The sequence below is a fragment of the Citrus sinensis genome, chromosome 5 (assembly GCF_022201045.2).
Source record: "Citrus sinensis cultivar Valencia sweet orange chromosome 5, DVS_A1.0, whole genome shotgun sequence".
Classification (NCBI taxonomy): Eukaryota; Viridiplantae; Streptophyta; class Magnoliopsida; order Sapindales; family Rutaceae; genus Citrus; species Citrus sinensis.
In genome coordinates, this window is record NC_068560.1 from 17,221,060 (window position 1) to 17,243,849 (window position 22,790).

The 22,790-nt window shown below is 33.8% G+C and overlaps 1 protein-coding gene and 1 non-coding gene across 4 annotated transcripts; both read left to right on the plus strand.

The window, feature by feature from the left end:
* The first annotated feature begins 4,569 nt into the window (after nt 1–4,569).
* On the plus strand, nt 4,570–17,936 carry LOC127902117 (uncharacterized). Of its 3 annotated transcripts, none has more exons than XR_008054634.1 (3): nt 4,570–4,761; nt 14,847–14,923; nt 15,478–15,852. XR_008054634.1 is itself a non-coding variant. In XM_052440696.1 (3 exons), the coding sequence occupies exons 1-3, from the start codon at nt 4,689–4,691 to the stop codon at nt 17,404–17,406; spliced, it is 327 nt and encodes a 108-aa protein (XP_052296656.1). In that variant the 5' UTR covers nt 4,570–4,688; the 3' UTR covers nt 17,407–17,936. The 3 variants fall into 3 exon arrangements, 1 of the variants encoding a protein (XP_052296656.1); XM_052440696.1 differs by lacking the exon at nt 15,478–15,852 and adding an exon at nt 17,230–17,936; XR_008054633.1 differs by lacking the exon at nt 15,478–15,852 and adding an exon at nt 15,159–15,369 and having other exon boundaries at nt 4,574–4,761.
* LOC127902853 (small nucleolar RNA R71) lies at nt 12,766–12,872 on the plus strand. The gene has a single exon (XR_008055490.1). It is a non-coding gene; the product is annotated as a small nucleolar RNA R71 (small nucleolar RNA).
* Nucleotides 17,937–22,790: the final 4,854 nt, after the last annotated feature.

Here is a 22,790-nt window from a genome sequence, read left to right on the forward strand (position 1 = left end):
TATATAGCTTTATTCGGATCATCTCAGTTCAAACGACAAATAATTGAAAAGACCAACCAACAACTTTGTACAGCAGAGTTCAAAAATTAAGGTGATGGAATTGAGGTGTTCTGTCTTGAAAAGTACGGCATAATGATAAAATAAAAACTATTAGTCTTTGTAAGATATGATTTTTAAATAATAATTTTCACAAAAATACAAAGAATATTTATAAAGTACTTCTATAGTGAGGAGACCCTTACTTTGTTAAAGTGAAAATATCAATAATATACAAGAAACATATATTTTAACACATTAAGAACTGTATCTTTTTAATCTATTGGTGTATTAAAATATGTGTTATTTAGTTTGTTAGTGATATCATCACTTTGTTAAAATAAGGATGTCGTCACTAGAGAACCATTATATATACATATATATAAAGCGCTTCTCGCCAAAATCTAGACTTTATTAAAATTTAAGAAAGCAAATATATTTTGTACGGTATAATAGTGTAATAACATCACCCGAGTATATCATATAGAGTAATAGTTTTTGGAACTTTAATAAAGTTCAAGATTATAGAATGAATGATTTATATATAATTTAAATTTTTTATCATAAAGTGGAGGAAAAAAGTAACATATTTTTCAAATTATAATAAATAGATATTTTAATTTAACATTGTAATTTCTCCTAACTAGTGTAGTAAATACGACCTAGGAGGTACATTCAAAGCATTTCATAAGTTAATTGTTAATAATAAATGATACATGCAGCTCCAATCATCATTGTACGGCGAGTAATTTCCAGTTATAAATAGATATTACTCCCTTCCCAGCAATTTTTGATGGCTTAATTTAGTGGGATCAAAATCAACATTGAATGTCAAAATATTAATGGCCATGATGCTTATTCCAATGTGAGTAGATCACAGTGGGTACTGCACATGATACTTGTTTCTCCTTTTGCATCTATTTTTGTTGTTAACATTAATTTCAATAGCAGCTCGTTATGGACGCAACATTTCAAAATTAATCCAAAAAAAACAAAAATTAGTTCAGCTGACTAATTTGAAAGCATGGATTTGCTGTCGATTAAAATTCGTTTTGTAGGGAAAATTTTTGGATTGCAATTCTCATATAATACATAGAATTATCATAATCTATAAATTGTATTTTTTCTTTTCTGTGGTAGTAAGTCAGACTCCTTAGTGACAATTTAAATTGAAAAAATAAAATCATGAATAAGAATTATTTGATAAGAATTAAAATAATTGATAAATATTTGAGAGGAGCAATTTTGGAAGATCGGATTTCTAATAGGGGGGGAATTTGAATTTTACAACCTTCGATGAGGAATCCAAAATGCACAATTTGATGAAAATTAAATTTCAATAGAAATTGAATTCCCACATATTAGTGAAAACCAAGCAACAGAAAGTGAATGGAATTTGAATTCATTACCTTTCTCTCCCCTCCCTCCAACTAAACACCATCAAAATCCAAAGGTATGGGTTTGGGATTCCATACTGATCAGAATGGGATTTGTCCATATTATTAGGACCAATTTTAAAAGCAGAGTTTATGATTGAAATTAATCCCAATTGTTGATTTGGGACTAGATAAGAATTTATCTTGGAACTCCAATTCTCCCAATTATTTTAGTTGGCAATATGTTTAACATTATTTTTCTAACATTATTAATTGCATATTATTTAATTATCAGTATATAGTATTCTTTAATTTTCTAATTTTATAGGATTAGACACCCAATTGATTATTCCTTTTGAAATTTAAGGGTTATGTCAATTGAATAGAAAACTTGGAGTTAAACTTTTGGATGTTTTTGTTGATTATCAATTTATGCATGAATTTTTGTACGTTTACTTTGGTTTATTATTATTACTTTTAAACTTTTTTATTGGTTTGATTTAGGGATAGTTTGGTAATCTTGTAGCTTTTAAAACAATTACAGTTTGTTATGCTGTAGAAATTGATCAATCATGAAGAGAATTAGCCGAATATTTAGTAAAATTTATTTTTAAAAGTACTTTTAGTTTGAAAAATAATTGCATGTGTTTCGTAAATCTTATTGTTAAACTGGTGCAAAAATATAAATGACTAAATTAGATATAACGCTAAATAGAATTTATTTACACATTTACAAACATGTATATAAAATAGTTTTATTATGTACATATAATTATTGATAACTAAAATAAATATTTATATATTATGAAATTTTATTCTCTATCTTGTTATCTCAATATAATTGGTAATAATAATAATCTCTTTAAAGTTAATGATTTTATTTCTTAATTAACAAAGATAATTTTAGATTTTTATTACACAATGAGGATATATATGTAGAATTAGATTAAGTATAAAAATGATTCTCAAAATTAAATTTTGAAAAACTATTTTTTCCTTATTTTTTAAAATCTGCTATGATGAGATGATTTTGTCAAAAGTGATTACTAAAAAAGTTTATAAAACACTAAAAATTAACTTTTAGTTTTTAAAATCACCTTTGAACTTCTCAAAAGCAATCCTAACGGGCCTTTATTTGGGTGGTGTTGGAACTTGTAACTTTTGGATCTTTTAGTTTTTATTGGTTTGATACAACTGTTACACTAAAAATTAAAGTAGCATTTACTTTTTAGATTGAAGTGAGGATCCTGAGGAGAGAGAATCCTAGAATTGGGAGTGTGGAGTGGGAGTGGGAGTAGGTTGTTTACTTGCACTGGAATGGAAGCATGAAATGAAGATCAGAATCCAATTTATGTGTTTACTTTGTCTTGGATTGAGAGTAAATAGTTTATAATTACAATTTTATCCTTATGTAAAGAATTATAGTTTTTAATTACAAAGTTAATAAAAATATGTTTAATGAATAAACATTTATTTTATTATATTTGTAAATTTATAATAATTATTAATATTCTTAATTATGAACATCACAATTTTTTTTTATTTTAATTATATAAATTAAAAATTGTTGATAAGGGCAATATAAATGAAATATGTTTACTATTAATATAGTATGAAATTAATATTTTCTTAGAATAAACTATTTATTAGTATTAATTATTAATATTAAATAAATATAATACTATTATTTTTAAATAAATATAATAATATTATATTTTCAAATAAAGATGGTATATAGTAATATTATTAATTCTCTATTAATATAATAATATTATTTTTAAGTAAATTAAACTTAGAATCAAATCCAATTATTATTTAGTTAAATATAATAATATTATATAAATATTTATTAAATATAGTTATAGTAAATTTAATAAATAGAAGGGTAAATATAAAATGAAACATTATTTTATTTTATATAATTATATTAAATTTATTAATATAATATTATTTAGTACAAAATTAATATTTTCTTAGAATAAACTATTTATTATTATTAATATTAAATAAATATAGTACTATATTTTTTTTAAAAATATAATAATATTATATTATTAAATAAAGATAGCATATATTTATTAATTCTCTATTAAAATAATATTATTATTTTTAAGTAATTTTAACTTATAATCAATGTAAATTATTATTTAGTTAAATATAATAATATTATTTAAATAAATATAAGATTATTTATTTTATTAAATTAAATTAAAAACAAAGGGTAGAACTTCCACCTCTCTCCATGGGAGTCCCACTCCCACTCCCCACTCCACAAATGAGTGGAGCCCACGGAGTGGGAGTCCCAATCCCTCTCTATTTTGTTGAAGTAAACACTGGAGTGGGAGGAATCCACACTCCTCACTCCCACTCCAGAAAGTGAACACTGCCTAAATGTATCTTAAACCCCAAACTTCTTCTTCTTTTTTGATTGCACAAAGTTAAAAACAATAGTGAACACATTCTTTAATAAACAATAAATAATAATTAAAATTGTGTTAAAGAATTTAGTTGAAACATAAATTGATTTCAAGGTTGTATATGCTAAATTTCTTAAAAATTTTCTTTCACGGTCTGCTGAATAGTTTTATTAGTATTTTGAATAAATAAAAATAATTGATTTAATTTTTTAAAGAAACTTATTAGGTTCATGTAAAGATGCTTTTGTTATTTTAAAAAGTGTACAAAGTAAAACTTAACTTTTTTAAATTTATTAGATGAGTGCATAAAATAATTGAGTGTTCATAGTAATTTTTAAAGTATAGATAGTCGACCCTAATACTTTTAATACGTGGAAATTTTGCTAATATGTTAATGAGAATTAAAATGATAATTAAGGGAGGCATTCGAGACATTTAGGATAGTCGAGATGGGACATGATTGTGAGTGGTTTGAGATTGGTCCTAATTTTGATCACAAATATATAAACAAGACAAGTTTATACTTGCATTCCATTTGATAATTAAGATGAGAGTGGAATTGTCAAATCCCAAATCATCCTGGACCATGGTCCACCAAAGGCACTCTCACTAATAATATCTAAAGAAAAATCTACATCTATGCTCATGGGCTTGAAATGGTATCCTAAATAATATTCAGAATATCAGGCCATGATTGGGTTTGTCAAACAAATATTACATAGTTGGGATATGAAAGTTACTAGTGTCCTAATTTATGTAGTATCTATCATTTAGTGCACATTAAAGGATTAATCAGCTTAATTAATTTATAAAATTTAAAACTAATTAATCAGTGACACATAAACGCCAAGTGCAATATATGCAATATTTTGTCCCGCCAGCAATATTTTTTTATTGCTACAAGTTGAAGCCCCTGTGTTCTTGTTCCATTGGTGAGTTTGCTCACTCAAATTAATTTTGTTCTGCGGAATTTACAAAGTTCAAATGGATTCATTTGAATTACTATTGAATTTAGCTTTAATTTCAATATCCATTCTAATGTTTTGCTATTAGATTTACTTTAATTTTATGTTTAAAGCTTCGACAATGAATAGCGGAGCTTGGGTTTTAGTTTCACTTTCTAGATAACTTGTTTTAGTTTATCTTGTATGCTCACCAAGTGCTTGTTATATTGTCTGATAAGTTATATACATTGCTGATTCTATATTAATAATGTTACGTTCTATTTTCAGAAATTATAATACAAAAGTTTTTACAATGGCGTGCATCTACAAACTGAATTGACTTGTAGAATAAGAGCTTGGAGTAAATGAAAGTTCATATTGTGTAAAAGCATGTAGATGTAAAGCCTCATTACCATTTCTACAAATTGCTTTCATTCTGTTCAGATGCTCTTCTCGAACTTTGAAAGGTGCCTCGTTCAAGGCCTAGATATAACTACTAGCTTTGATTAATTAAGTTCCTATATTAGCTGAAACAGATTTATTTAATTAATTATTTGTGTATGTACTAATTACATTGAAAGTATATGATTTTTTTTTTTAAAACATGAATGACTTCTAAATGACTTAAAAACCTAAAGGATGTGTGAAATAATGCTCATTTCACTTGAATGAGCATATTAATACTTTTATGTCTATGATAGTCAATATTGGCTTAAGCATTTCATTTAAAGTGGTTTACCTAGCAGAGAAAAAAATTTAATAGAAAAACTTCAGAGTTCTAACAGAAATATAGTTCACTATGCAGATTTGCGGTATACAAATCAAGTTGTCCTAATCTCAATGTCCTATGACTGATTTTATTTGATATAGTCATTAATTTTTGCCATGGTTTCTTGTGTTTATGAGTATGAAATAGTGGGATTTGGTGTGCCTTAGCATCTTTTGAAAATGCTCTTTAAGTGACGCCAACAGAAATATCCATATAATCAAGTTTCTTAATCGTGTATATCAGTTTTGGGTATGAATGTTCCTATTCTAGTTCTAGGCAAAGCTTCTTCATTTTGGTCTTCAGATTTCCAGTAGGTTAAGTTAATCAACTATCATAACTGGCTAGCTAGTTATTATCTGCCTTGGCGCCATTACCCAGGCCATTATATTGCATAGCATAAGGAATAGTGATTAGGTGATCATTAGTGATTTGTTGAGCTTATTATTGACCAAACAAACATATTCGCCTTTGCCCACAACTTAGTTTGATTAGTTATTAGACCATAAAGAGCCTTGAGCTATTCATTGGCTTTATTATTTTTATTTGGTTTCTCTTTCAACAATATTGTTGATTTCTTATAAAAATATTCATTGTTTTTTAAACACCTAATCATTGGCTATATGAAGCTAATTAAAACTCTGGCTTTGGATCAATTTCTTCTAACAAGATACAAATGAGCATAACCTATCTCCTCTAAGTAAATTTTTTTAATATCCTTGATTTGTAAGGATCTGGAGGCCTGATATCCTCTAGATTTTTTTTAACACTATTGATGTTCTTTTTATTCTGAAAAGAAAATAAAAGGTTTTATCTTTATACCCTAATAGTAAGCTGGCCTTGTCTTAACATGGCCTCCCGAGGATTTGCAAGATTCATAGTGCCCCCCAGCCCCCCCCCCCCCCCCCCCCCCACCAAAAAAAAAAAACACAAATAGGAAGATTTTGCAAGATTCACCACCAGGTTTTTTTTTAATTTATTAATTGTGTGTACGTACTAGTTATATGTTGAAAAAATAGGAAGAAGTATTTCAACATGAATGACTTAAAACTTATTCCTCAATAAACAGAATCCGCATCAGTGCAAAAATGTATTTATCGTTTGTATTTTTTATGGTTTTGCTTAAGAAATGATATGTGAAATAATGCTACATTGTATCAAGAATAAATTGAAGAGATTTATGATATTTATGTGTTATTCAAATTTCAGATTCAATTTTAAACTTTTGATATGTGCATTGAAAGCTTAGACTTGTTTAAGAAATTATTAATAGACACATGTTTTATTAGTGTCATCTTTGGATGATAGTGAGGATCATATGTCTATTAATAATTCTTGAATTGTCCAGGCTTGGACAGTTTGGGAATGCATAGTTCTCTCTGGTAGCTAGCAGCTGAAGTTTTTTTCCCATGTAAAAATGGGTTTTTCGGTAGCTGCTCCTTGTGTTCTCTGGGTACGTACTAGGTGAATGGGTCTCATGTGTTGTTTTGGCATAACGCATAAATACTTATATAGCTATGTCGTGTGCTTGGAGAATTATAGGGAGATGGTGCCAAAAGTTTTATAAACGTAGAAGGAAACTTTAGGTACTTGAGATTGAAGAAACTTTTGCATTCTTGAATGGGATATGTAGGATTACTTACCTTTGGTAAATATGAAGGGAATGTTGGATACTGATGGGTGTCGAAGCCAACAAAAATAAATTCCTACTCTAAATAAATTGTGTATAGTGATTGAGCAGGGTCGTGTCCACAGAGATCGGTAATTAATTAAATCCTTTTGAAACGTAAAACATAAAATGGGGGAATTGTTGACAATAATAAAAATCAAATTAAAATAACAAGAATGCAAATTAAAGTTGTAATTCAAATTAGAGAAAGCTCTGGTTGAAGGAATTAACTCAGCTTGATTCGACTACTGATCATTGATTCAAATATAGATTATTACTACTTATGAATAGACCGGTTATAGCTACTGAGACCCTCTAATAGCCAATCTCTCCTTAACTAGTCGATAACCAAGGTACGACCGTTGGTTATTTCCCTAATCAATAGACAACCCTAGATACGATCATAGGATTTAATCAATTGACAGCCTGAAAAACCAGAGAGACCCAAATCCTAATCAACACATATGATGATTCATTTAAATTAGATTGTTTATTCTCACAACACAACTCTCTGCTATGTTATTTGTCACAAACATCAAATTCTTCATACGATGAATCCTTTAATTGACAATAGATTAAGTTGATAATTAAATAGTGGCCAATTACCTAATTAACAAACATAATCATGAGAATAATTCAGAGAATAAACAAATACCCAAAAAGTAATAAAACAATTAAAGCACAAGAAAGATCTCACAGTAGTGATGAATCAAAGCTTCGTTATCCTTCAACCAGAAAAATGGGTTTAGTTCCTCATAGAGAGAAGAGAAAAATTAGATCTAGGGTTTCTTTTTCTCCAATCCCTCAATCCCCCTTTTTCACAATAGATTCCTCCTTTTTATACTCTCTCTCTCTCTTTTAGAATTCTATTTAAAATAAAATCCTAATATCTGAAATATTAAATTCGTAATTACAAAAATAACCAAAAATACAAAACACGTTAAACTAAAACTGCAGGTCCGCAGTTGACAGCACGCGCCCACGCCTTATCAACAAAGTTCTTCTGACGCTCATAATTTCTCCAAGAGAACAATCATCCTTAAACATCATCTTATAGCTCAATTTTATCATCAATCAATAGAATTGCACCTACAAAAGTAAAACACAAGTAAATCACTATTATTAAGTGCAAAACATTGATATTAAGGGAAGTAAATAATGCAAAACTAGTGCATAAATTGCACTCTAACAAATTCCCCCACACCAAGATGATGCTTGTCCTCAAGCATATAACTCAAGATTAATCTCAAATCTCCACTCAATTCTCATCTCAACTCATCCAAAAACAATTTTAAGCAAGCATACCTCAAGAAATTAAGTCGATCAACATTCGAGAGACAAGGATTTTAAAGCATAGAATTTCATAAGATAGAATAAGAACATTCAACCACCAAGAAGATCCATTCAAAATTCAAGTGCAACAAGATTTAATAGCCCTCTCAATAACTTCACTCCATGCACTCAAAGTGTTTAGGGTGTCATTTATTCACTCAAATCAAATCAAAGAATGCTATTACCATAAGCTTGCTCATATATCACATCTCAATCCACAAAACATGAATAAAATGCAAAAATCTAAGGGTCTTAAAAGGGTTGTAATGGGGTTAAATAGGTTAAATGAAAAAGAAAGGTATATGAAAGAAAAAGAGATCAAAATGAGAAGAATGAACTCATTGAATGAACTTATGATATCAAAATGCTTATTTCTACTCAAGTCACCACGAATGTAAACATTTTTTTTTTCGATTTTTTTTTCGATTTTTCTTTTTCTTTTTCTTTTTTTTTCTCTTTTTTTTTCTTTTTTTTTTCTTTTTTTTCTCTTTTTTTTTTGATGAATCAAATAAAAGAAACGAACCTTGCACAATTTAATTCAAGCATAATGCTTGTTGATCTAATTGAGAAACTTTAATACAAGGTAGAAAAAGCAGCAAAATATATCCACACAATGAGTCCAAAAATCTCCTTAAATTGAGGCTCAAAAAGAAGAAAAATGGTTAAGTAGACGGAGAGAATTAGATGGGTAATGGTTAAGGCTCAAACAAAGATAGCAAATAAAGATCTTCGGGTAGAGAAAAAAAAAATTGCGAGAATAGAAAAATGGTAAATGGTTTGCCCTTATCATTTTAATGCATAAAATCCCGTAATGTGGCTTCAACATGCATAACAAAGCAAGTTCTAGAATAAACAAACTAGGATTGATATTCACATAACAAAAATAATTAGAGCAAAGTGGTTGCTCATAGGCTCAAATCCTCACAAAGTTGGTAAATTTGCCATCAAATCATGTACACTCTTCAAATGAATCAACCATCAATAGTGGTGTAGAATGAGAAGAAGGTATGAGTGAGATATAAAAGGAAAGGTAAAAATGATAAGAAGTGAGAAAGATGTATGTAGTAATATGAAAAGTGAAAGATAAAATGTGAGTGATGAAAGAGTATGATAGAATAAAAATAGATGTAAATAATTTGAGATAGATGGGAAAAGAGTAGTGAGAGAGAGAGGAAAAGAAAATTAATAATATATGAAGCATACTAACTCCAAAATCATTTAAGGATGAGTAGAGTGAAAACAATAATTCCAGACATCAATAATGCAAAAATCCCTCCCCCACACTAAGAACTGACATTGTCCCCAATGTAAGATAATCAAAGCTCACATAAAAATTAAAGCGTAAGGATAAAAGATTAAGGGCAAAAACTTCCCTGAATTGTGAGCTTTGATCCTCATAACGTCTATGGGCTTGGCGGGAATGGTGGGATAAATCCCACACTCTTGAAGTATGCGGCCAAATTCTGCTCCATCTTGTCACGGATTTCGATTCACGGGCCTGGAATGCAGGTCGTAGGCTGGTTGCGTTGCGATTGCTGCTCGGCTGGAGCTTGCTTGATGGACGCGGGATGGCACTGATTGTGTTGCGCGCGCGCGCTGGGGCTGCTGGATCTGCGCGCTGCGTGGGCTGTGTTGTGCGCGAGAGCTGGGCTGACGCTGGTGCTGCGTTGCGTTGCGTTGCGCGCGCGGGTTTCGCTGGTGGGACTTCGTTGCGCGCTGCTGGGCTGCGAGACACGGGATGCTGGTGCTTGTGCTCACGGGATGGTGCGTTTTCCGGCGGGCTGGTTTGCTGCTGGTGTGCTGCAAGCGGCTGGAGAAGAAAACAAGTTCTGGAAAATTAGGGATTTTGTGAACAGTGAACAGTGATTTTCGATTTTTGGTTTTTTTTTTTTTTTATAAATAAATAAATAAAAAGAAAGAAATGAACGAAAAAAGAAAAAGAGAAAAAAATAATAATAAATTTTTTTTTTTATCACTTTGAGACACTAAAAATTTCAGAAGTACTTTTCTAATAAGTACATGGGCACGCCTTATAAAAAATTTTCTTCTGACCAAAATAAGCAAACACATTAAATTTCAGAAGTACTTTTCTATTAAGTACGTGGGCACGCCTTAAAACTATGTTACTTTAAAAATTACAGAAGTACTTATTAGCTAAGACGTGGGCACGCCTTATCAAAAATTTTCTTCTGACCAAAATAAGCAAAATTTTTCTTTTTTTTTTTTTTGAATCAAAATTAAAAGAAGATATAACAAAAACCAAAACAAACAAATCATTTGGGTTGCCTCCCAAAAAAGCGCCTTTGTTTTATGTCTTTGGCTAGACACATTTATGCATCAATCTCCATAATTAGGACTCTCGAGAGCCACATCCTCCACAATATTCACCGAAAAACCTTCATAAAAAGGTTTTAAGCGATGACCATTAACCTTAAAAACTTTGTCAGAGGTCGGGCTCCGAATCTCAACTGCACCATAAGGAAAAACATTAGTAACAATAAAAGGTCCAACCCAACAAGAACGTAATTTACCCGGAAAAAGTTTAAGCTTAGAATGAAAAAGAAGAACTTTTTGACCAACAGAGAACTCCTTTCTCAAAATCATTCTATCATGAAATGTCTTCGTCTTTTCCTTGTAAAAAATTTCCTGCGCTATAGGGTTAATAACATCCACAGAAAATACCGAATGTTCCTCACTAGGATATTTCATGGCATCATTCATATTGAATTCTATAACCTCTCCATCAAACTCCATAGTGAGAGTCCCTTTATGTATATCCATTTTAGTCCTAGCAGTCTTAAGAAAAGGTCTTCCTAGCAAACTTGGGATAGAATTAGAGGAGTTATCATCTTCCATATCAAGTACATAAAAATCAGCAGGAAAAACCAACTCATTAACTTGTACTAAGACATCTTCTAATACCCCATCAGGATATGCATTAGACCTATCAGCTAGTTGAATTATCACACCAGTTTCTTTTAATGGACCAATATTCAAAGATGAATAAATGGAACGAGGCATGACATTAATAGAAGCTCCTAGATCTAACAAAGCCTTTTCAACTCTAACACTACCAATTTTACAAGGGATAGTAAACATACCTGGATCCTTGCACTTAGGAGGTAGTTTCTTTTGAAGAACTGCTGAAACATTCTCCCCCATGTGAACTTTTTCATCTCCTCTTAATTTTCTCTTGGAGGTGCACAGTTCCTTAAGGACTTTAGCATATCGAGGTATTTGTTTTATAGCATCTAATAAAGGAATATTTACCTCAACCTTGCGAAATGTCTCAAGGATGTCTTTCTCTTGTTCCTCCTTCTTGGATTTTGCAAATCGGCTTGGAAAAGGAGGAGGTATCACAATAGGTAGGGGTTTCGCTTTGGTGGGTTGCGCATCTTGAGATTTAGGTATCAATTCATTCTTCTCAAGCTCTTCTTCTACATGCTTTGTCACTTTCTTACTAGGCTCTTGCAACTCCTTCCCACTTCTAAGGATGACAGCACTAACGTTTTGCTTTGGATTCACCTCAGATTGTGAAGGCAATCTCCCTAATACTTGAGACTCCAGACGGCTCACTGTAGTCGCCAGTTGACTCATTTGGTTCTCCAAGTTCTGAATGCTTGCTGTAGTTGCCTGCTGAAATTGTTGAGTGTTAGTCGCAAGTGATTTAACAATTTCTTCAAGAGATATACCTGACTTGGAGTTTGACTGTGGAGGTGTTGGTTGTCTTGGTGGATACTGTTGTGGGAACCCTGACGGCCTAACTCCATAGCTGAAGTTCGGATGATCCTTCCATCCCAGATTGTATGTTTGTGCATAAGGATCATACCTCCTCTGAGGCATGCCTGGAAATCCTCCAACTGCATTGGCTTGTTCAACGGGTTCTTCTTGAAGTGTAGGACACATATCAGTTGAATGACCCATATTGTAACAAATGCCACAAGTCTTCACCTGTTGCACGTTACCTACAACAAACTTTTCCACAAGAGAAGTAAGTTTATCTAAACGTTGTTCAACAGAAGAAATATTTACCTCATTCACCTTCCTTGAAGTGAGATCTTGCCTGCTGCCAAATTGTTGTGCATTGGCAGCCATATTTGAGATCAACTCCCTTGCTTGAGTAGGGGCCTTGTTCACCAACACGCCTCCACTAGCAGCATCTATCATACTCCTATCCATCAATGATAATCCTTCGTAAAAATATTGAATAAGAAGTTGATCAGAAATCTGATGCTGAGGACAGCTGGCACACAATTGTTTGAATCGCTCCCAATACTCATACAAAGTCTCCCCAGGAAGTTGTCTGATCCCACAAATATCTTTTCTGATGTTGGCAGCTCTTGAAGCAGGAAAGTACTTCTCGAGGAACTGCTTCTTCAAACCATTCCACGTTGTAATCGATCCAGGAGGCAAGTAGTACAACCAATCTTTAGCTAGCCCATCTACAGAGAACGGAAAAGCACGCAGCTTAATCTGCTCTTCAGTCACGCCTTGTGGCCTCATACTTGAGCACACAACATGAAACTCCTTGAGATGTTTATGAGGATCTTCACCTGCAAAACCATGAAACTTGGGTAATAAATGAATAAGACCAGACTTTAATTCAAAATTTACCTCCAAGTCTACATATTGAATGCAGAGTGGTTGTTGATTCAAGTCTGGTTCAGCTAACTCTCTAAGAGTTCTTTCTACAGGTGCAGGTCTATCCATCACTTGTTCTTCTGAATCGCTAGATGATTCAACTAAATCAGGCACCGTATCTGTTTCAGAAAGCAAAGACAACGAGGATCGTTGCTTAGCTCGCTTCGTCTGCTGTCTCAGCTGGCGAGCTGTCTTCTCAATTTCAGGATCAAACGAAAGTGTACCTGTACGAGAAGAACGAACCATACACCAAGTAAAACGTAAAAAGGATTAAATAAATGACACCAATCCCCGACAACGGCGCCAAAATTTGATGGGTGTCGAAGCCAACAAAAATAAATTCCTACTCTAAATAAATTGTGTATAGTGATTGAGCAGGGTCGTGTCCACAGAGATCGGTAATTAATTAAATCCTTTTGAAACGTAAAACATAAAATGGGGGAATTGTTGACAATAATAAAAATCAAATTAAAATAACAAGAATGCAAATTAAAGTTGTAATTCAAATTAGAGAAAGCTCTGGTTGAAGGAATTAACTCAGCTTGATTCGACTACTGATCATTGATTCAAATATAGATTATTACTACTTATGAATAGACCGGTTATAGCTACTGAGACCCTCTAATAGCCAATCTCTCCTTAACTAGTCGATAACCAAGGTACGACCGTTGGTTATTTCCCTAATCAATAGACAACCCTAGATACGATCATAGGATTTAATCAATTGACAGCCTGAAAAACCAGAGAGACCCAAATCCTAATCAACACATATGATGATTCATTTAAATTAGATTGTTTATTCTCACAACACAACTCTCTGCTATGTTATTTGTCACAAACATCAAATTCTTCATACGATGAATCCTTTAATTGACAATAGATTAAGTTGATAATTAAATAGTGGCCAATTACCTAATTAACAAACATAATCATGAGAATAATTCAGAGAATAAACAAATACCCAAAAAGTAATAAAACAATTAAAGCACAAGAAAGATCTCACAGTAGTGATGAATCAAAGCTTCGTTATCCTTCAACCAGAAAAATGGGTTTAGTTCCTCATAGAGAGAAGAGAAAAATTAGATCTAGGGTTTCTTTTTCTCCAATCCCTCAATCCCCCTTTTTCACAATAGATTCCTCCTTTTTATACTCTCTCTCTCTTTTAGAATTCTATTTAAAATAAAATCCTAATATCTGAAATATTAAATTCGTAATTACAAAAATAACCAAAAATACAAAACACGTTAAACTAAAACTGCAGGTCCGCAGTTGACAGCACGCGCCCACGCCTTATCAACAAAGTTCTTCTGACGCTCATAATTTCTCCAAGAGAACAATCATCCTTAAACATCATCTTATAGCTCAATTTTATCATCAATCAATAGAATTGCACCTACAAAAGTAAAACACAAGTAAATCACTATTATTAAGTGCAAAACATTGATATTAAGGGAAGTAAATAATGCAAAACTAGTGCATAAATTGCACTCTAACAGATACATTGAGGATAGTGTAGGAGCTGAGTTGGATGAATGTAATTGGTGATGATTTTGCTGAGCTGACCTTGGTTTTGAGCTTGTAATTTTGTTTGTAAATGGAGTGCTATCTCCAATGTTGGTTTATAAATATGTTTCAGGACTTGCTGACCTAATTTTTTGTTTCTAGGTTACAGGCTTTATATATCTGTAATTGATGGCGAAGTGAAGTTCCCAGCACTTGGCGAGGATGTTTCTTTACAGAAGGTATTGGAAACTGTTTTTTACATTTATTATTGTTGTATATATACTTTGATTTTCACATCTTTTTCACTGATTCTTGTGGCTTTGCTTCCTTTCATATATGTAAATTCTAATGAAATTAACCATAAAATTGTAAAATGATCTTTTTATTATATTGCAAAACTGTGCACACATGAAAATATCTTGTTTAGTAGTAGAAATGAAGAACTAAAATGATTTACTTAACTAATTTTTGTAGCGCATTAAAAGGAGATAGTCATGGACATGTGTTGGGTTGGTTTGCCAAATAAATATCCAAGTCATATACTGATGGGGATGAAAAATTTATAGATTTTGCATTTGAGAATGTTGTTGGTGGTACAAGAATTTAATGTCCTTTTAAGAAGTGTTGTAATCTATATTTCATTATAAGGAAAGTGGCTGATGATGATATGGTTGGAATGATACAATGCATCTGTTAGAGTGTAATTTATACACTAGTTTTGCATTGTTTACTTCCCTTAATATCGATGTTTTGCACTTAATAATAATGATTTACTTGTGTTTTACTTTTGTAGGTGCAATTCTATTGATTTGTGATAAAATTGAGGTATAAGATGATGTTTAAAGATGATTGTTCTCTTGGAGAAATTTAAAGCGTCAGAAGAACTTTATTGATAAGGCGTGGGCACGTACTGTCAACTGCGGACCTGCAGTTTTTAGTTTAACGTGTTTTGTATTTTTGGCTATTTTTGTAATTACGAATTTAATATTTCAGATATTAGTATTTTATTTTAAATAGAACTCTAAAAGAGAAGAGAGAGAGAGTATTTAAGAGAGGAATCTATTGTGAAAAAGGGGGGATTGGGATTGGAGAAAAAGAAAGAAACCCTAGATCTAATTTTTCTCTTCTCTCTATGAAGAACTAAACTTATTTTTCTGGTTAAAGGTTAATGAAGCTTTGATTCATCACTACTGTGAGATCTTTCTTATGCTTTAATTGTTTTATTACTTTTTGGGTATTTGTTTATTCTCTGAATTAGTTTCATGATTATGTTTGTTAATTAGGTAATTGACCACTATTTAATTATCAACTTAATCTATTGTCAATTAAAGGATTCATCGTATGAAGATTTTAATGTTTGTGACAAATAACATAGCAGTGAGTTGTGTTATGAGAATAAACAATCTAATTTAAATGAATCATCATATGTGTTGATTAGGATTTGGGTCTCTCTGGTTTTTCAGGCTGTCAATTGATTAAATCCTATGATCGTATCTAGGGTTGTCTATTGATTAGGGAAATATCCAATGATCGTACCTTGGTTATCAACTAGTTAAGGAGAGATTGGCTATTAGAGGGTCTCAATAGCTATAACTGGTCTATTCATAAGTAATAATAATCTATATTTGCATCAATGATCAGTAGTCGAATCAAGCTAAGTTAATTCCTTCAACCAGAGCTTTCTCCAATTTGAATTACAACCTTAATTTGCATTCTTGTTATTTTAATTTGATCTTTATTATTGTCAAAAAAACCCCCATTTTATGTTTTGTGTTTTAAAAGGATTTAAATAATTACCGATCTCTGTGGACACGATCCTGCTCAATCACTATACACAATTTATTTAGAGTAGGAATTTATTTTTGTTGGCTTCGACAATCATCAGCATCACGTAATCAAATGTTCAAGTTACACGCAGCATTGTTATGGACTATCAGTGACTTTCTAGCATTGCCAACTTGTCTGGGTGGAGTATTAAAGGTAAATAAGCATGTCTTGTTTGCCAACAAAACACTAGATCTAATTGGTTGATACATAGTAGAAAATTCTGTCACTTGGGTCACCGTCGATTTTTACCAACAAATCATAGGTTTCGAAAATATAGTGTCTTTTGACAAAACTAGAGAGTAGGGACAAGCACCTTCTCGGTTGTCTGGAACTGAAGTGAAAAAGCAGTTTAGTATACTTACTGAGTATAAGATTGAAGACTTGAAAAGAGGAGAACGAATAAAATGAGAGAAATGATAAGATTACTAGGAAGAAGAACAGCATTTTTTATGAACTACCGTATTCACCATGATCTTGATATCATGCACTGCTTTGATTTTTGTTATGAACTCAGATCAAAAGTTTAATGTGATCAAAATTTTTTAAAAATAGTGAAAACGACTCCTGCTAATAATATGGAAGATGGCTATAAAAGATAAAAGGAAAGGCTTAAAAGGAAAAGCCATGCCTGTCAAAAAAAAAATCAACAAAAATCAAAACGGTGCGTTTGAGAGTGTATAAAATACATTTAGAGTGGGAGTTGTGTTGTTGCCTGAAGGCAGACAGATATTTGTCGACGAAGCCAAAACCAAAGATGAAGCCCATAAAGCTCAAAACTCCACCGGAGCAAATTCAGACAATTACGAGGGTTATGTTTGACATAGTCAAGAAGACAGTCCTCTCACCGTTGCCGAAACTTGGGGAACGCGTCAAGTGTGTGTATCTGTTAAATTGAATTTCAACCGTTTGATCTGTAATTATAATTAATCCAATCGATCTAACAGTGATCACTGACCATAATACTAGTAGCTGGAGCGAGTGGGTTGACGGGCAAAAGCCACATGAAAATTGTGTTGAGATGGATGAGCGAGAGGCAAAAGCTCAGGCTCGTCTGCAATCACGTGGGCCCTCATAAGCAAATCCCGTACACAACTTGGTTCGCCAAACCCAACAACTTGAAGCAGCCAAAATCAGGGAATGATCCTTCTCCGTTACAACCCTAGCTGCCTTAACCTTGTAGTGACACGGTGAAGATGAAGTAAAGCACCAGTAGAACAATGAAGATGGAAGCCCCTCAGCATGTAAACTTTTCAACAGTGACAGCTCTTATTCTAGAGGCTGCACAGAAAAGCGACCTGAATCCTCTTCAAAACTTTCAAATTTTTATCAAGTAAAGCTTTCAAAATTTCTCAACAAATTGATTATTTGGTGTGGCTGCTACATTTTGTGCAACTGCTATTCATCTTCAAGTACAAATTCCTTGCCTTCTAAGTTAGGGAAGACAGATTGGAAGCAAACGGGGAAACAGAACAAACAGGGCAAAAATTAAAATAACAGAACAGCAATGATGGCAATCAACAAACTAATAGCAATATTGCATTTGATTCTTTAGGCCAATTGTTCATTCTCTCAGCATTCTTCAATAGTTTTTGAAAACTAGATGTGAAGCCAAAAAAAAATAAAATTTAGACAACAGGAGCTCTGTATTCAGCATCATATATATACCTTGAATACCTAATATAATAAATTTCACATCTAAAAAACTAGAAATTTCAAGCAGTACCAGCAATAGCATAATGACGACGACAACAATAACAGAAAATTACAAGATTGCTGATAAAATTTCATTTGCATGGATGTATGACAAAATTTCTGTGATTTAATGTGCGTTCATGCATGCAAGTCCTAACGTTCCTGTGATCACAAAATGAAACTTGTTGAAACCAAATCGATCAACAAGACCAACTTGGAACCCCCAAGACCCACTCTATGATCCTTGATCTTGAACTGGAAATAATCAATAACCTAAGCTTTCCCAAGAAACATGAATAAGTACTTGAAACCAACTACACAATCAAAGAAAATCAGATCACACACTTGAACCAAAGATTAAAGTGGTTCGGCAAATTTCTTGCCTACATCCACTGTGGAAAACAAAGCAAACTCTTTACTGATTTCAGAGAACAAGTTACAAATCTGGAGAATACATGCAAAATGAACGGATACCCTTAACAACAGATCATATGCCCTTTTATACTCCATTCTGATCAATCAGAAAAGTCCCCAAGAAGCCAGTTCACGCTCCTGGGTTTCCAGCCAAACAGACCTCCAGCTGCTTCCCGCGTGATCTAACGGAAAAAACTATTTCTTGAATTTGCTTAGGGACACTTGTCAAACGTTCATGTAATCTGTTGATTAAAACGCAGAGTTGGCTGCCGTTTGAGTTAGTGAAACATGTGATGCATCACGTGCATAATGAATCCAGCCGACATATCGTTTGTATCAATTAGCTGTTCTGAACTCAAATGCTTGACATGTCGTTTGTCCTTGCTGACAAACAGACGACGCGTCATACACCTCCCTGAGATCAGATTTGAGCTTCATAATTCCAACACTCTCCACTTTGAACTCTAATCAGTTACCCTTTTGCTTCTGCCTTCCACTATATCCCTGCAGTTTTATAGCCTGCAGATCCCAGCTGAGTTCATGCAGAACTCCAGCTTGGCTGCTGGTACAGCCTTTGTCAACATATCAGCAATGTTATTATCAGTGTGAATCTTTAACAGCTTCACCACACTTTTAGACACCTCCAGCCTGACAAAGTGCAGTTTGATGTCAATGTGCTTTGTCTTTTCGTGGTGCACTTGGTTCTTGCTTAGACAAATTGCACTTTGACTGTCACAATGAACAGCCACTTGTCTTTGTTCAAATCCCAAATCTATAACCATTCCTCTGAGCCATATTGCCTGCTTAAAGGCTTCTGCAGCTGCAGTGTATTCAGCTTCTGTTGTTGACAGAGCAACAACACTTTGCAGTGAAGCTTTCCAGTTTATGGTGCAGCTATTGAGAGTGAACAAATAGCTTGTCAGAGACTTTCTTTTATCTAGATCCCCTGCATAGTCAGCATCCACATACCCTTTAACATCAACTTCTGTACTTCTTTTGGCTCCATAAATGAGACCATAATCAGCAGTCCCATTTAGATATCTTAAGATCCATTTCACAGCCCTCCAGTGCTTCTTTCCAGGATTAGCCATATACCTGGAAACTACACTTACTGCATGGGAGATATCTGGCCTTGTTAGGACCATGGCATACATTAAGCACCCCACAGCACTTGAGTATGGAGTTGTGCTCATCTCAGCTTTTTCATCTTCAGTCCTTGGACACTGGTTGCAAGACAACCTGAAATGAGCTGACATTGGAGTTTGAACTGGTTTTGAGTCCACCATTTCAAATCTCTCAAGTACTTTCTTTATATAGCAGTGCTGTGACAGCTTTAGTATTCCCTTCTTACTATCTCTTAGCAATTCTACTCCAAGGATCTTCTTGGCTGCTCCAAGATCCTTCATCTCAAATGCATTCTTTAACTGCTTCTTCAGCTCATCTATCTGATCCATATGTTTACATGCTATAAGCATGTCATCAACATATAGCAATAGATAGATCTTATCTCCATCTATCAAGTCTTTGTGGTACACACAGCAATCATAAGAGCACCTTTGAAAACTGTTCTCAGCCATGAATTTGTCAAATCTCAAGTACCATTGTCTCGGGGATTGCTTTAATCCATATAGAGACTTTCTCAAATGACACACATAGTCAGCTTTAGCTGGATCCTCATAACCTCTTGGTTGTGCCATTACAATCATTTCTTCCAATTCACCATGAAGGAATGCAGTCTTGACATCCATCTGTTCCAAGTGCATGTCATTTACTGCAACCAGTGCTAATAAGATTCTCAAAGAAGAGTGTCGCACCACTGGGGAAAAAACCTCATTAAAGTCAACCCCCTCCTTTTGTGTGAAGCCTTTGGCAACCAGCCTGGCTTTGTATCTAAGTGGTTCAACTCCTGGTATGCCTTCTTTAATCTTATAGATCCACTTGCAGCCAACTACTTTCTTCTTTGCTGGTTTTGGAATCAAATCCCATGTGTGGTTCTTGATCAGTGATCTCATTTCTTCATCCATAGTTGCAACCCACTTCTTTGAGTCGTTACTACTGACAGCCTCAGTGTAAGTCTTTGGTTCATCTTCTTCTATTCCTTGTGCTGCTGATAGTGCAAATGCAATCAAGTCTGCATATGCATACTTCTTAGGTGGCTTTGATTCTCTTTTCTTTCTGTCTCTTACCAGCTGATAATTTCTGAGGTTATCATCACCTTCTGATTCACCTTCTTGTTCAGGTAAATCTATTCCAGGTGCATTCTCAGGCCTTACCTCTTTGTCAGCTTCTGTACTAGAGCTTGGAAGCTCCACCTCAAGAAAACTCTTCTTGTCACAACCAGGCTCTCTCTCAAAGGTTTGATTTTCAGTAGCTGAGTTTTAAAACATTTCATGTTCATTAAACACCACATCTCTGCTGATTATTGCCCTTGGTGGCTTCATATCTGTACACCACAACTTGTAACCCTTCACACCAGCAGGATATCCTAAGAACACACATTTGAAGGCCCTGGGCTCTAGCTTCCCTTGTTTGACATGAGCATAGGCTGGGCAGCCAAATATTCTCAAATGAGAATAGTCTGCTGGTTTGCCAGGCCAGAGTTCATATGGAGTTCTGAAATTGATTCCAGAAGAGGGGCTCCTGTTTACTATGAAGCAAGCGGTTTCTAGAGCTTCAGCCCACAGACTCATGGGTAGCTTAGAGTGGATCAACATACACCTAACTTTGTCTATTAGAGTCCTATTCATTCTTTCAGCTAATCCATTTTGCTGTGGTGTGTGTCTTACTGTTTTGTGTCTAACCATACCATGTTTTGTACAGAAATCATCAAAGTCCTTATTACAGAACTCTAACCCATTATCTGTCCTCAGCCTTTTCACCTTCCTATTTGTCTGTGTTTCAACTAATGTTTTCCAGTTCTTAAACTGTTCAAACACTTTATCTTTGCTCTTCAAACTAAATACCCAAACCATTCTTGAGAAATCATCAATAAGAGATAAGAAATACCTTGCCCCACCTAGAGAAGCTGTCTGTGCAGGCCCCCACAGATCAGCATGAATGTAGTCTAGAGTCCCCTTTGAATTATGGATACCAGTACTGAATTTCACTCTTGAAGATTTTCCTAGGACACAATCTTCACAGAATTTCAAAGGCTCTATCTTATCTACTCCTAAGACTCCCTGTTTTGATAGTTCAACTAAGCCCCTTTCACTCATGTGGCCTAACCTCATATGCCACAGCATGGTCTTATTTAGTTTCTGGTTTGACACAACAACATCCCCTGTGACAGCTGATCCCTGTAACACATACAGACCATTGCTCATGTTCCCTTTCATCACCACCATTGACCCTTTCAAGACCTTTAAAATGCCTGACTCAAGTTTAACTAGGCACCCTATTTTATCCAGCATTCCTAGGGAGATAAGATTTCTTTTGAGATCAGGCACATGTCTGACATCCCTTAGTTCCCTAATCATGCCATCAAACATTTTCAACCTAATTGAACCTCTGCCAACCACTCTACAGCTTGAATCATTACCCATTACTACTATTCCTCCATCACAAGTCTCATAGTTTGTGAATAAAATTTTATTAGGGCACATGTGGAAAGAACAACCAGAATCTAAGACCCAATTACCTTTTGTTTGAGCATCAGTTGCTATTAGAACTCCAGCTGAGTCATAGCCATTAGATTCTTCAAATTTTGATGCAACAGCAGCATCACCACTCTTCTCATTTCCATTGTTTTTCTTGTTTTTCAATTCAGGGCAATCTTTCTTGAAATGGCCCTCCTTATGACAGTGGAAGCATTTCAAGTTCTTTGGCCTGGATTTTGATCTCTTCTTCTTGTTCTTGCTTGTCTCTCTATTTTCAGTTCTTCCTCTTGCTGTCAGACCTTCTCCATCCCTGGTTTCTTTCTTGATTGCTGCCTTGGAACTTAGAGCTTCCTTTACATCTCCCATAGCGAGAGTCTGTCTCCCATACATCAATGTATCCACTAGATTCTCATAGGAACTAGGCAGAGAGCAGAGCAGGATCATGGCTTTGTCTTCATCATCAATCTTCACATTGATGTCTTCAAGATCCAAGATGATCTTGTTGAAAGCATCAATGTGATCAGTAATTGATGATCCTTCTCCCATCTGTAAGGTATAAAGCTTCTTCTTGGTGGCT

Bases quoted from the DNA above. Each gene is read 5' to 3' on its own strand.
- LOC127902117 (XM_052440696.1), top strand. From the start codon at position 4,689: ATGCAATATTTTGTCCCGCCAGCAATATTTTTTTATTGCTACAAGTTG. The intron at 4,762-14,846 runs GTGAGTTTGCTC...TTTTGTTTCTAG, and splicing joins CCTGTGTTCTTGTTCCATTG to GTTACAGGCTTTATATATCT. The intron at 14,924-17,229 runs GTATTGGAAACT...TGTTGCCTGAAG, and splicing joins AGGATGTTTCTTTACAGAAG to GCAGACAGATATTTGTCGAC.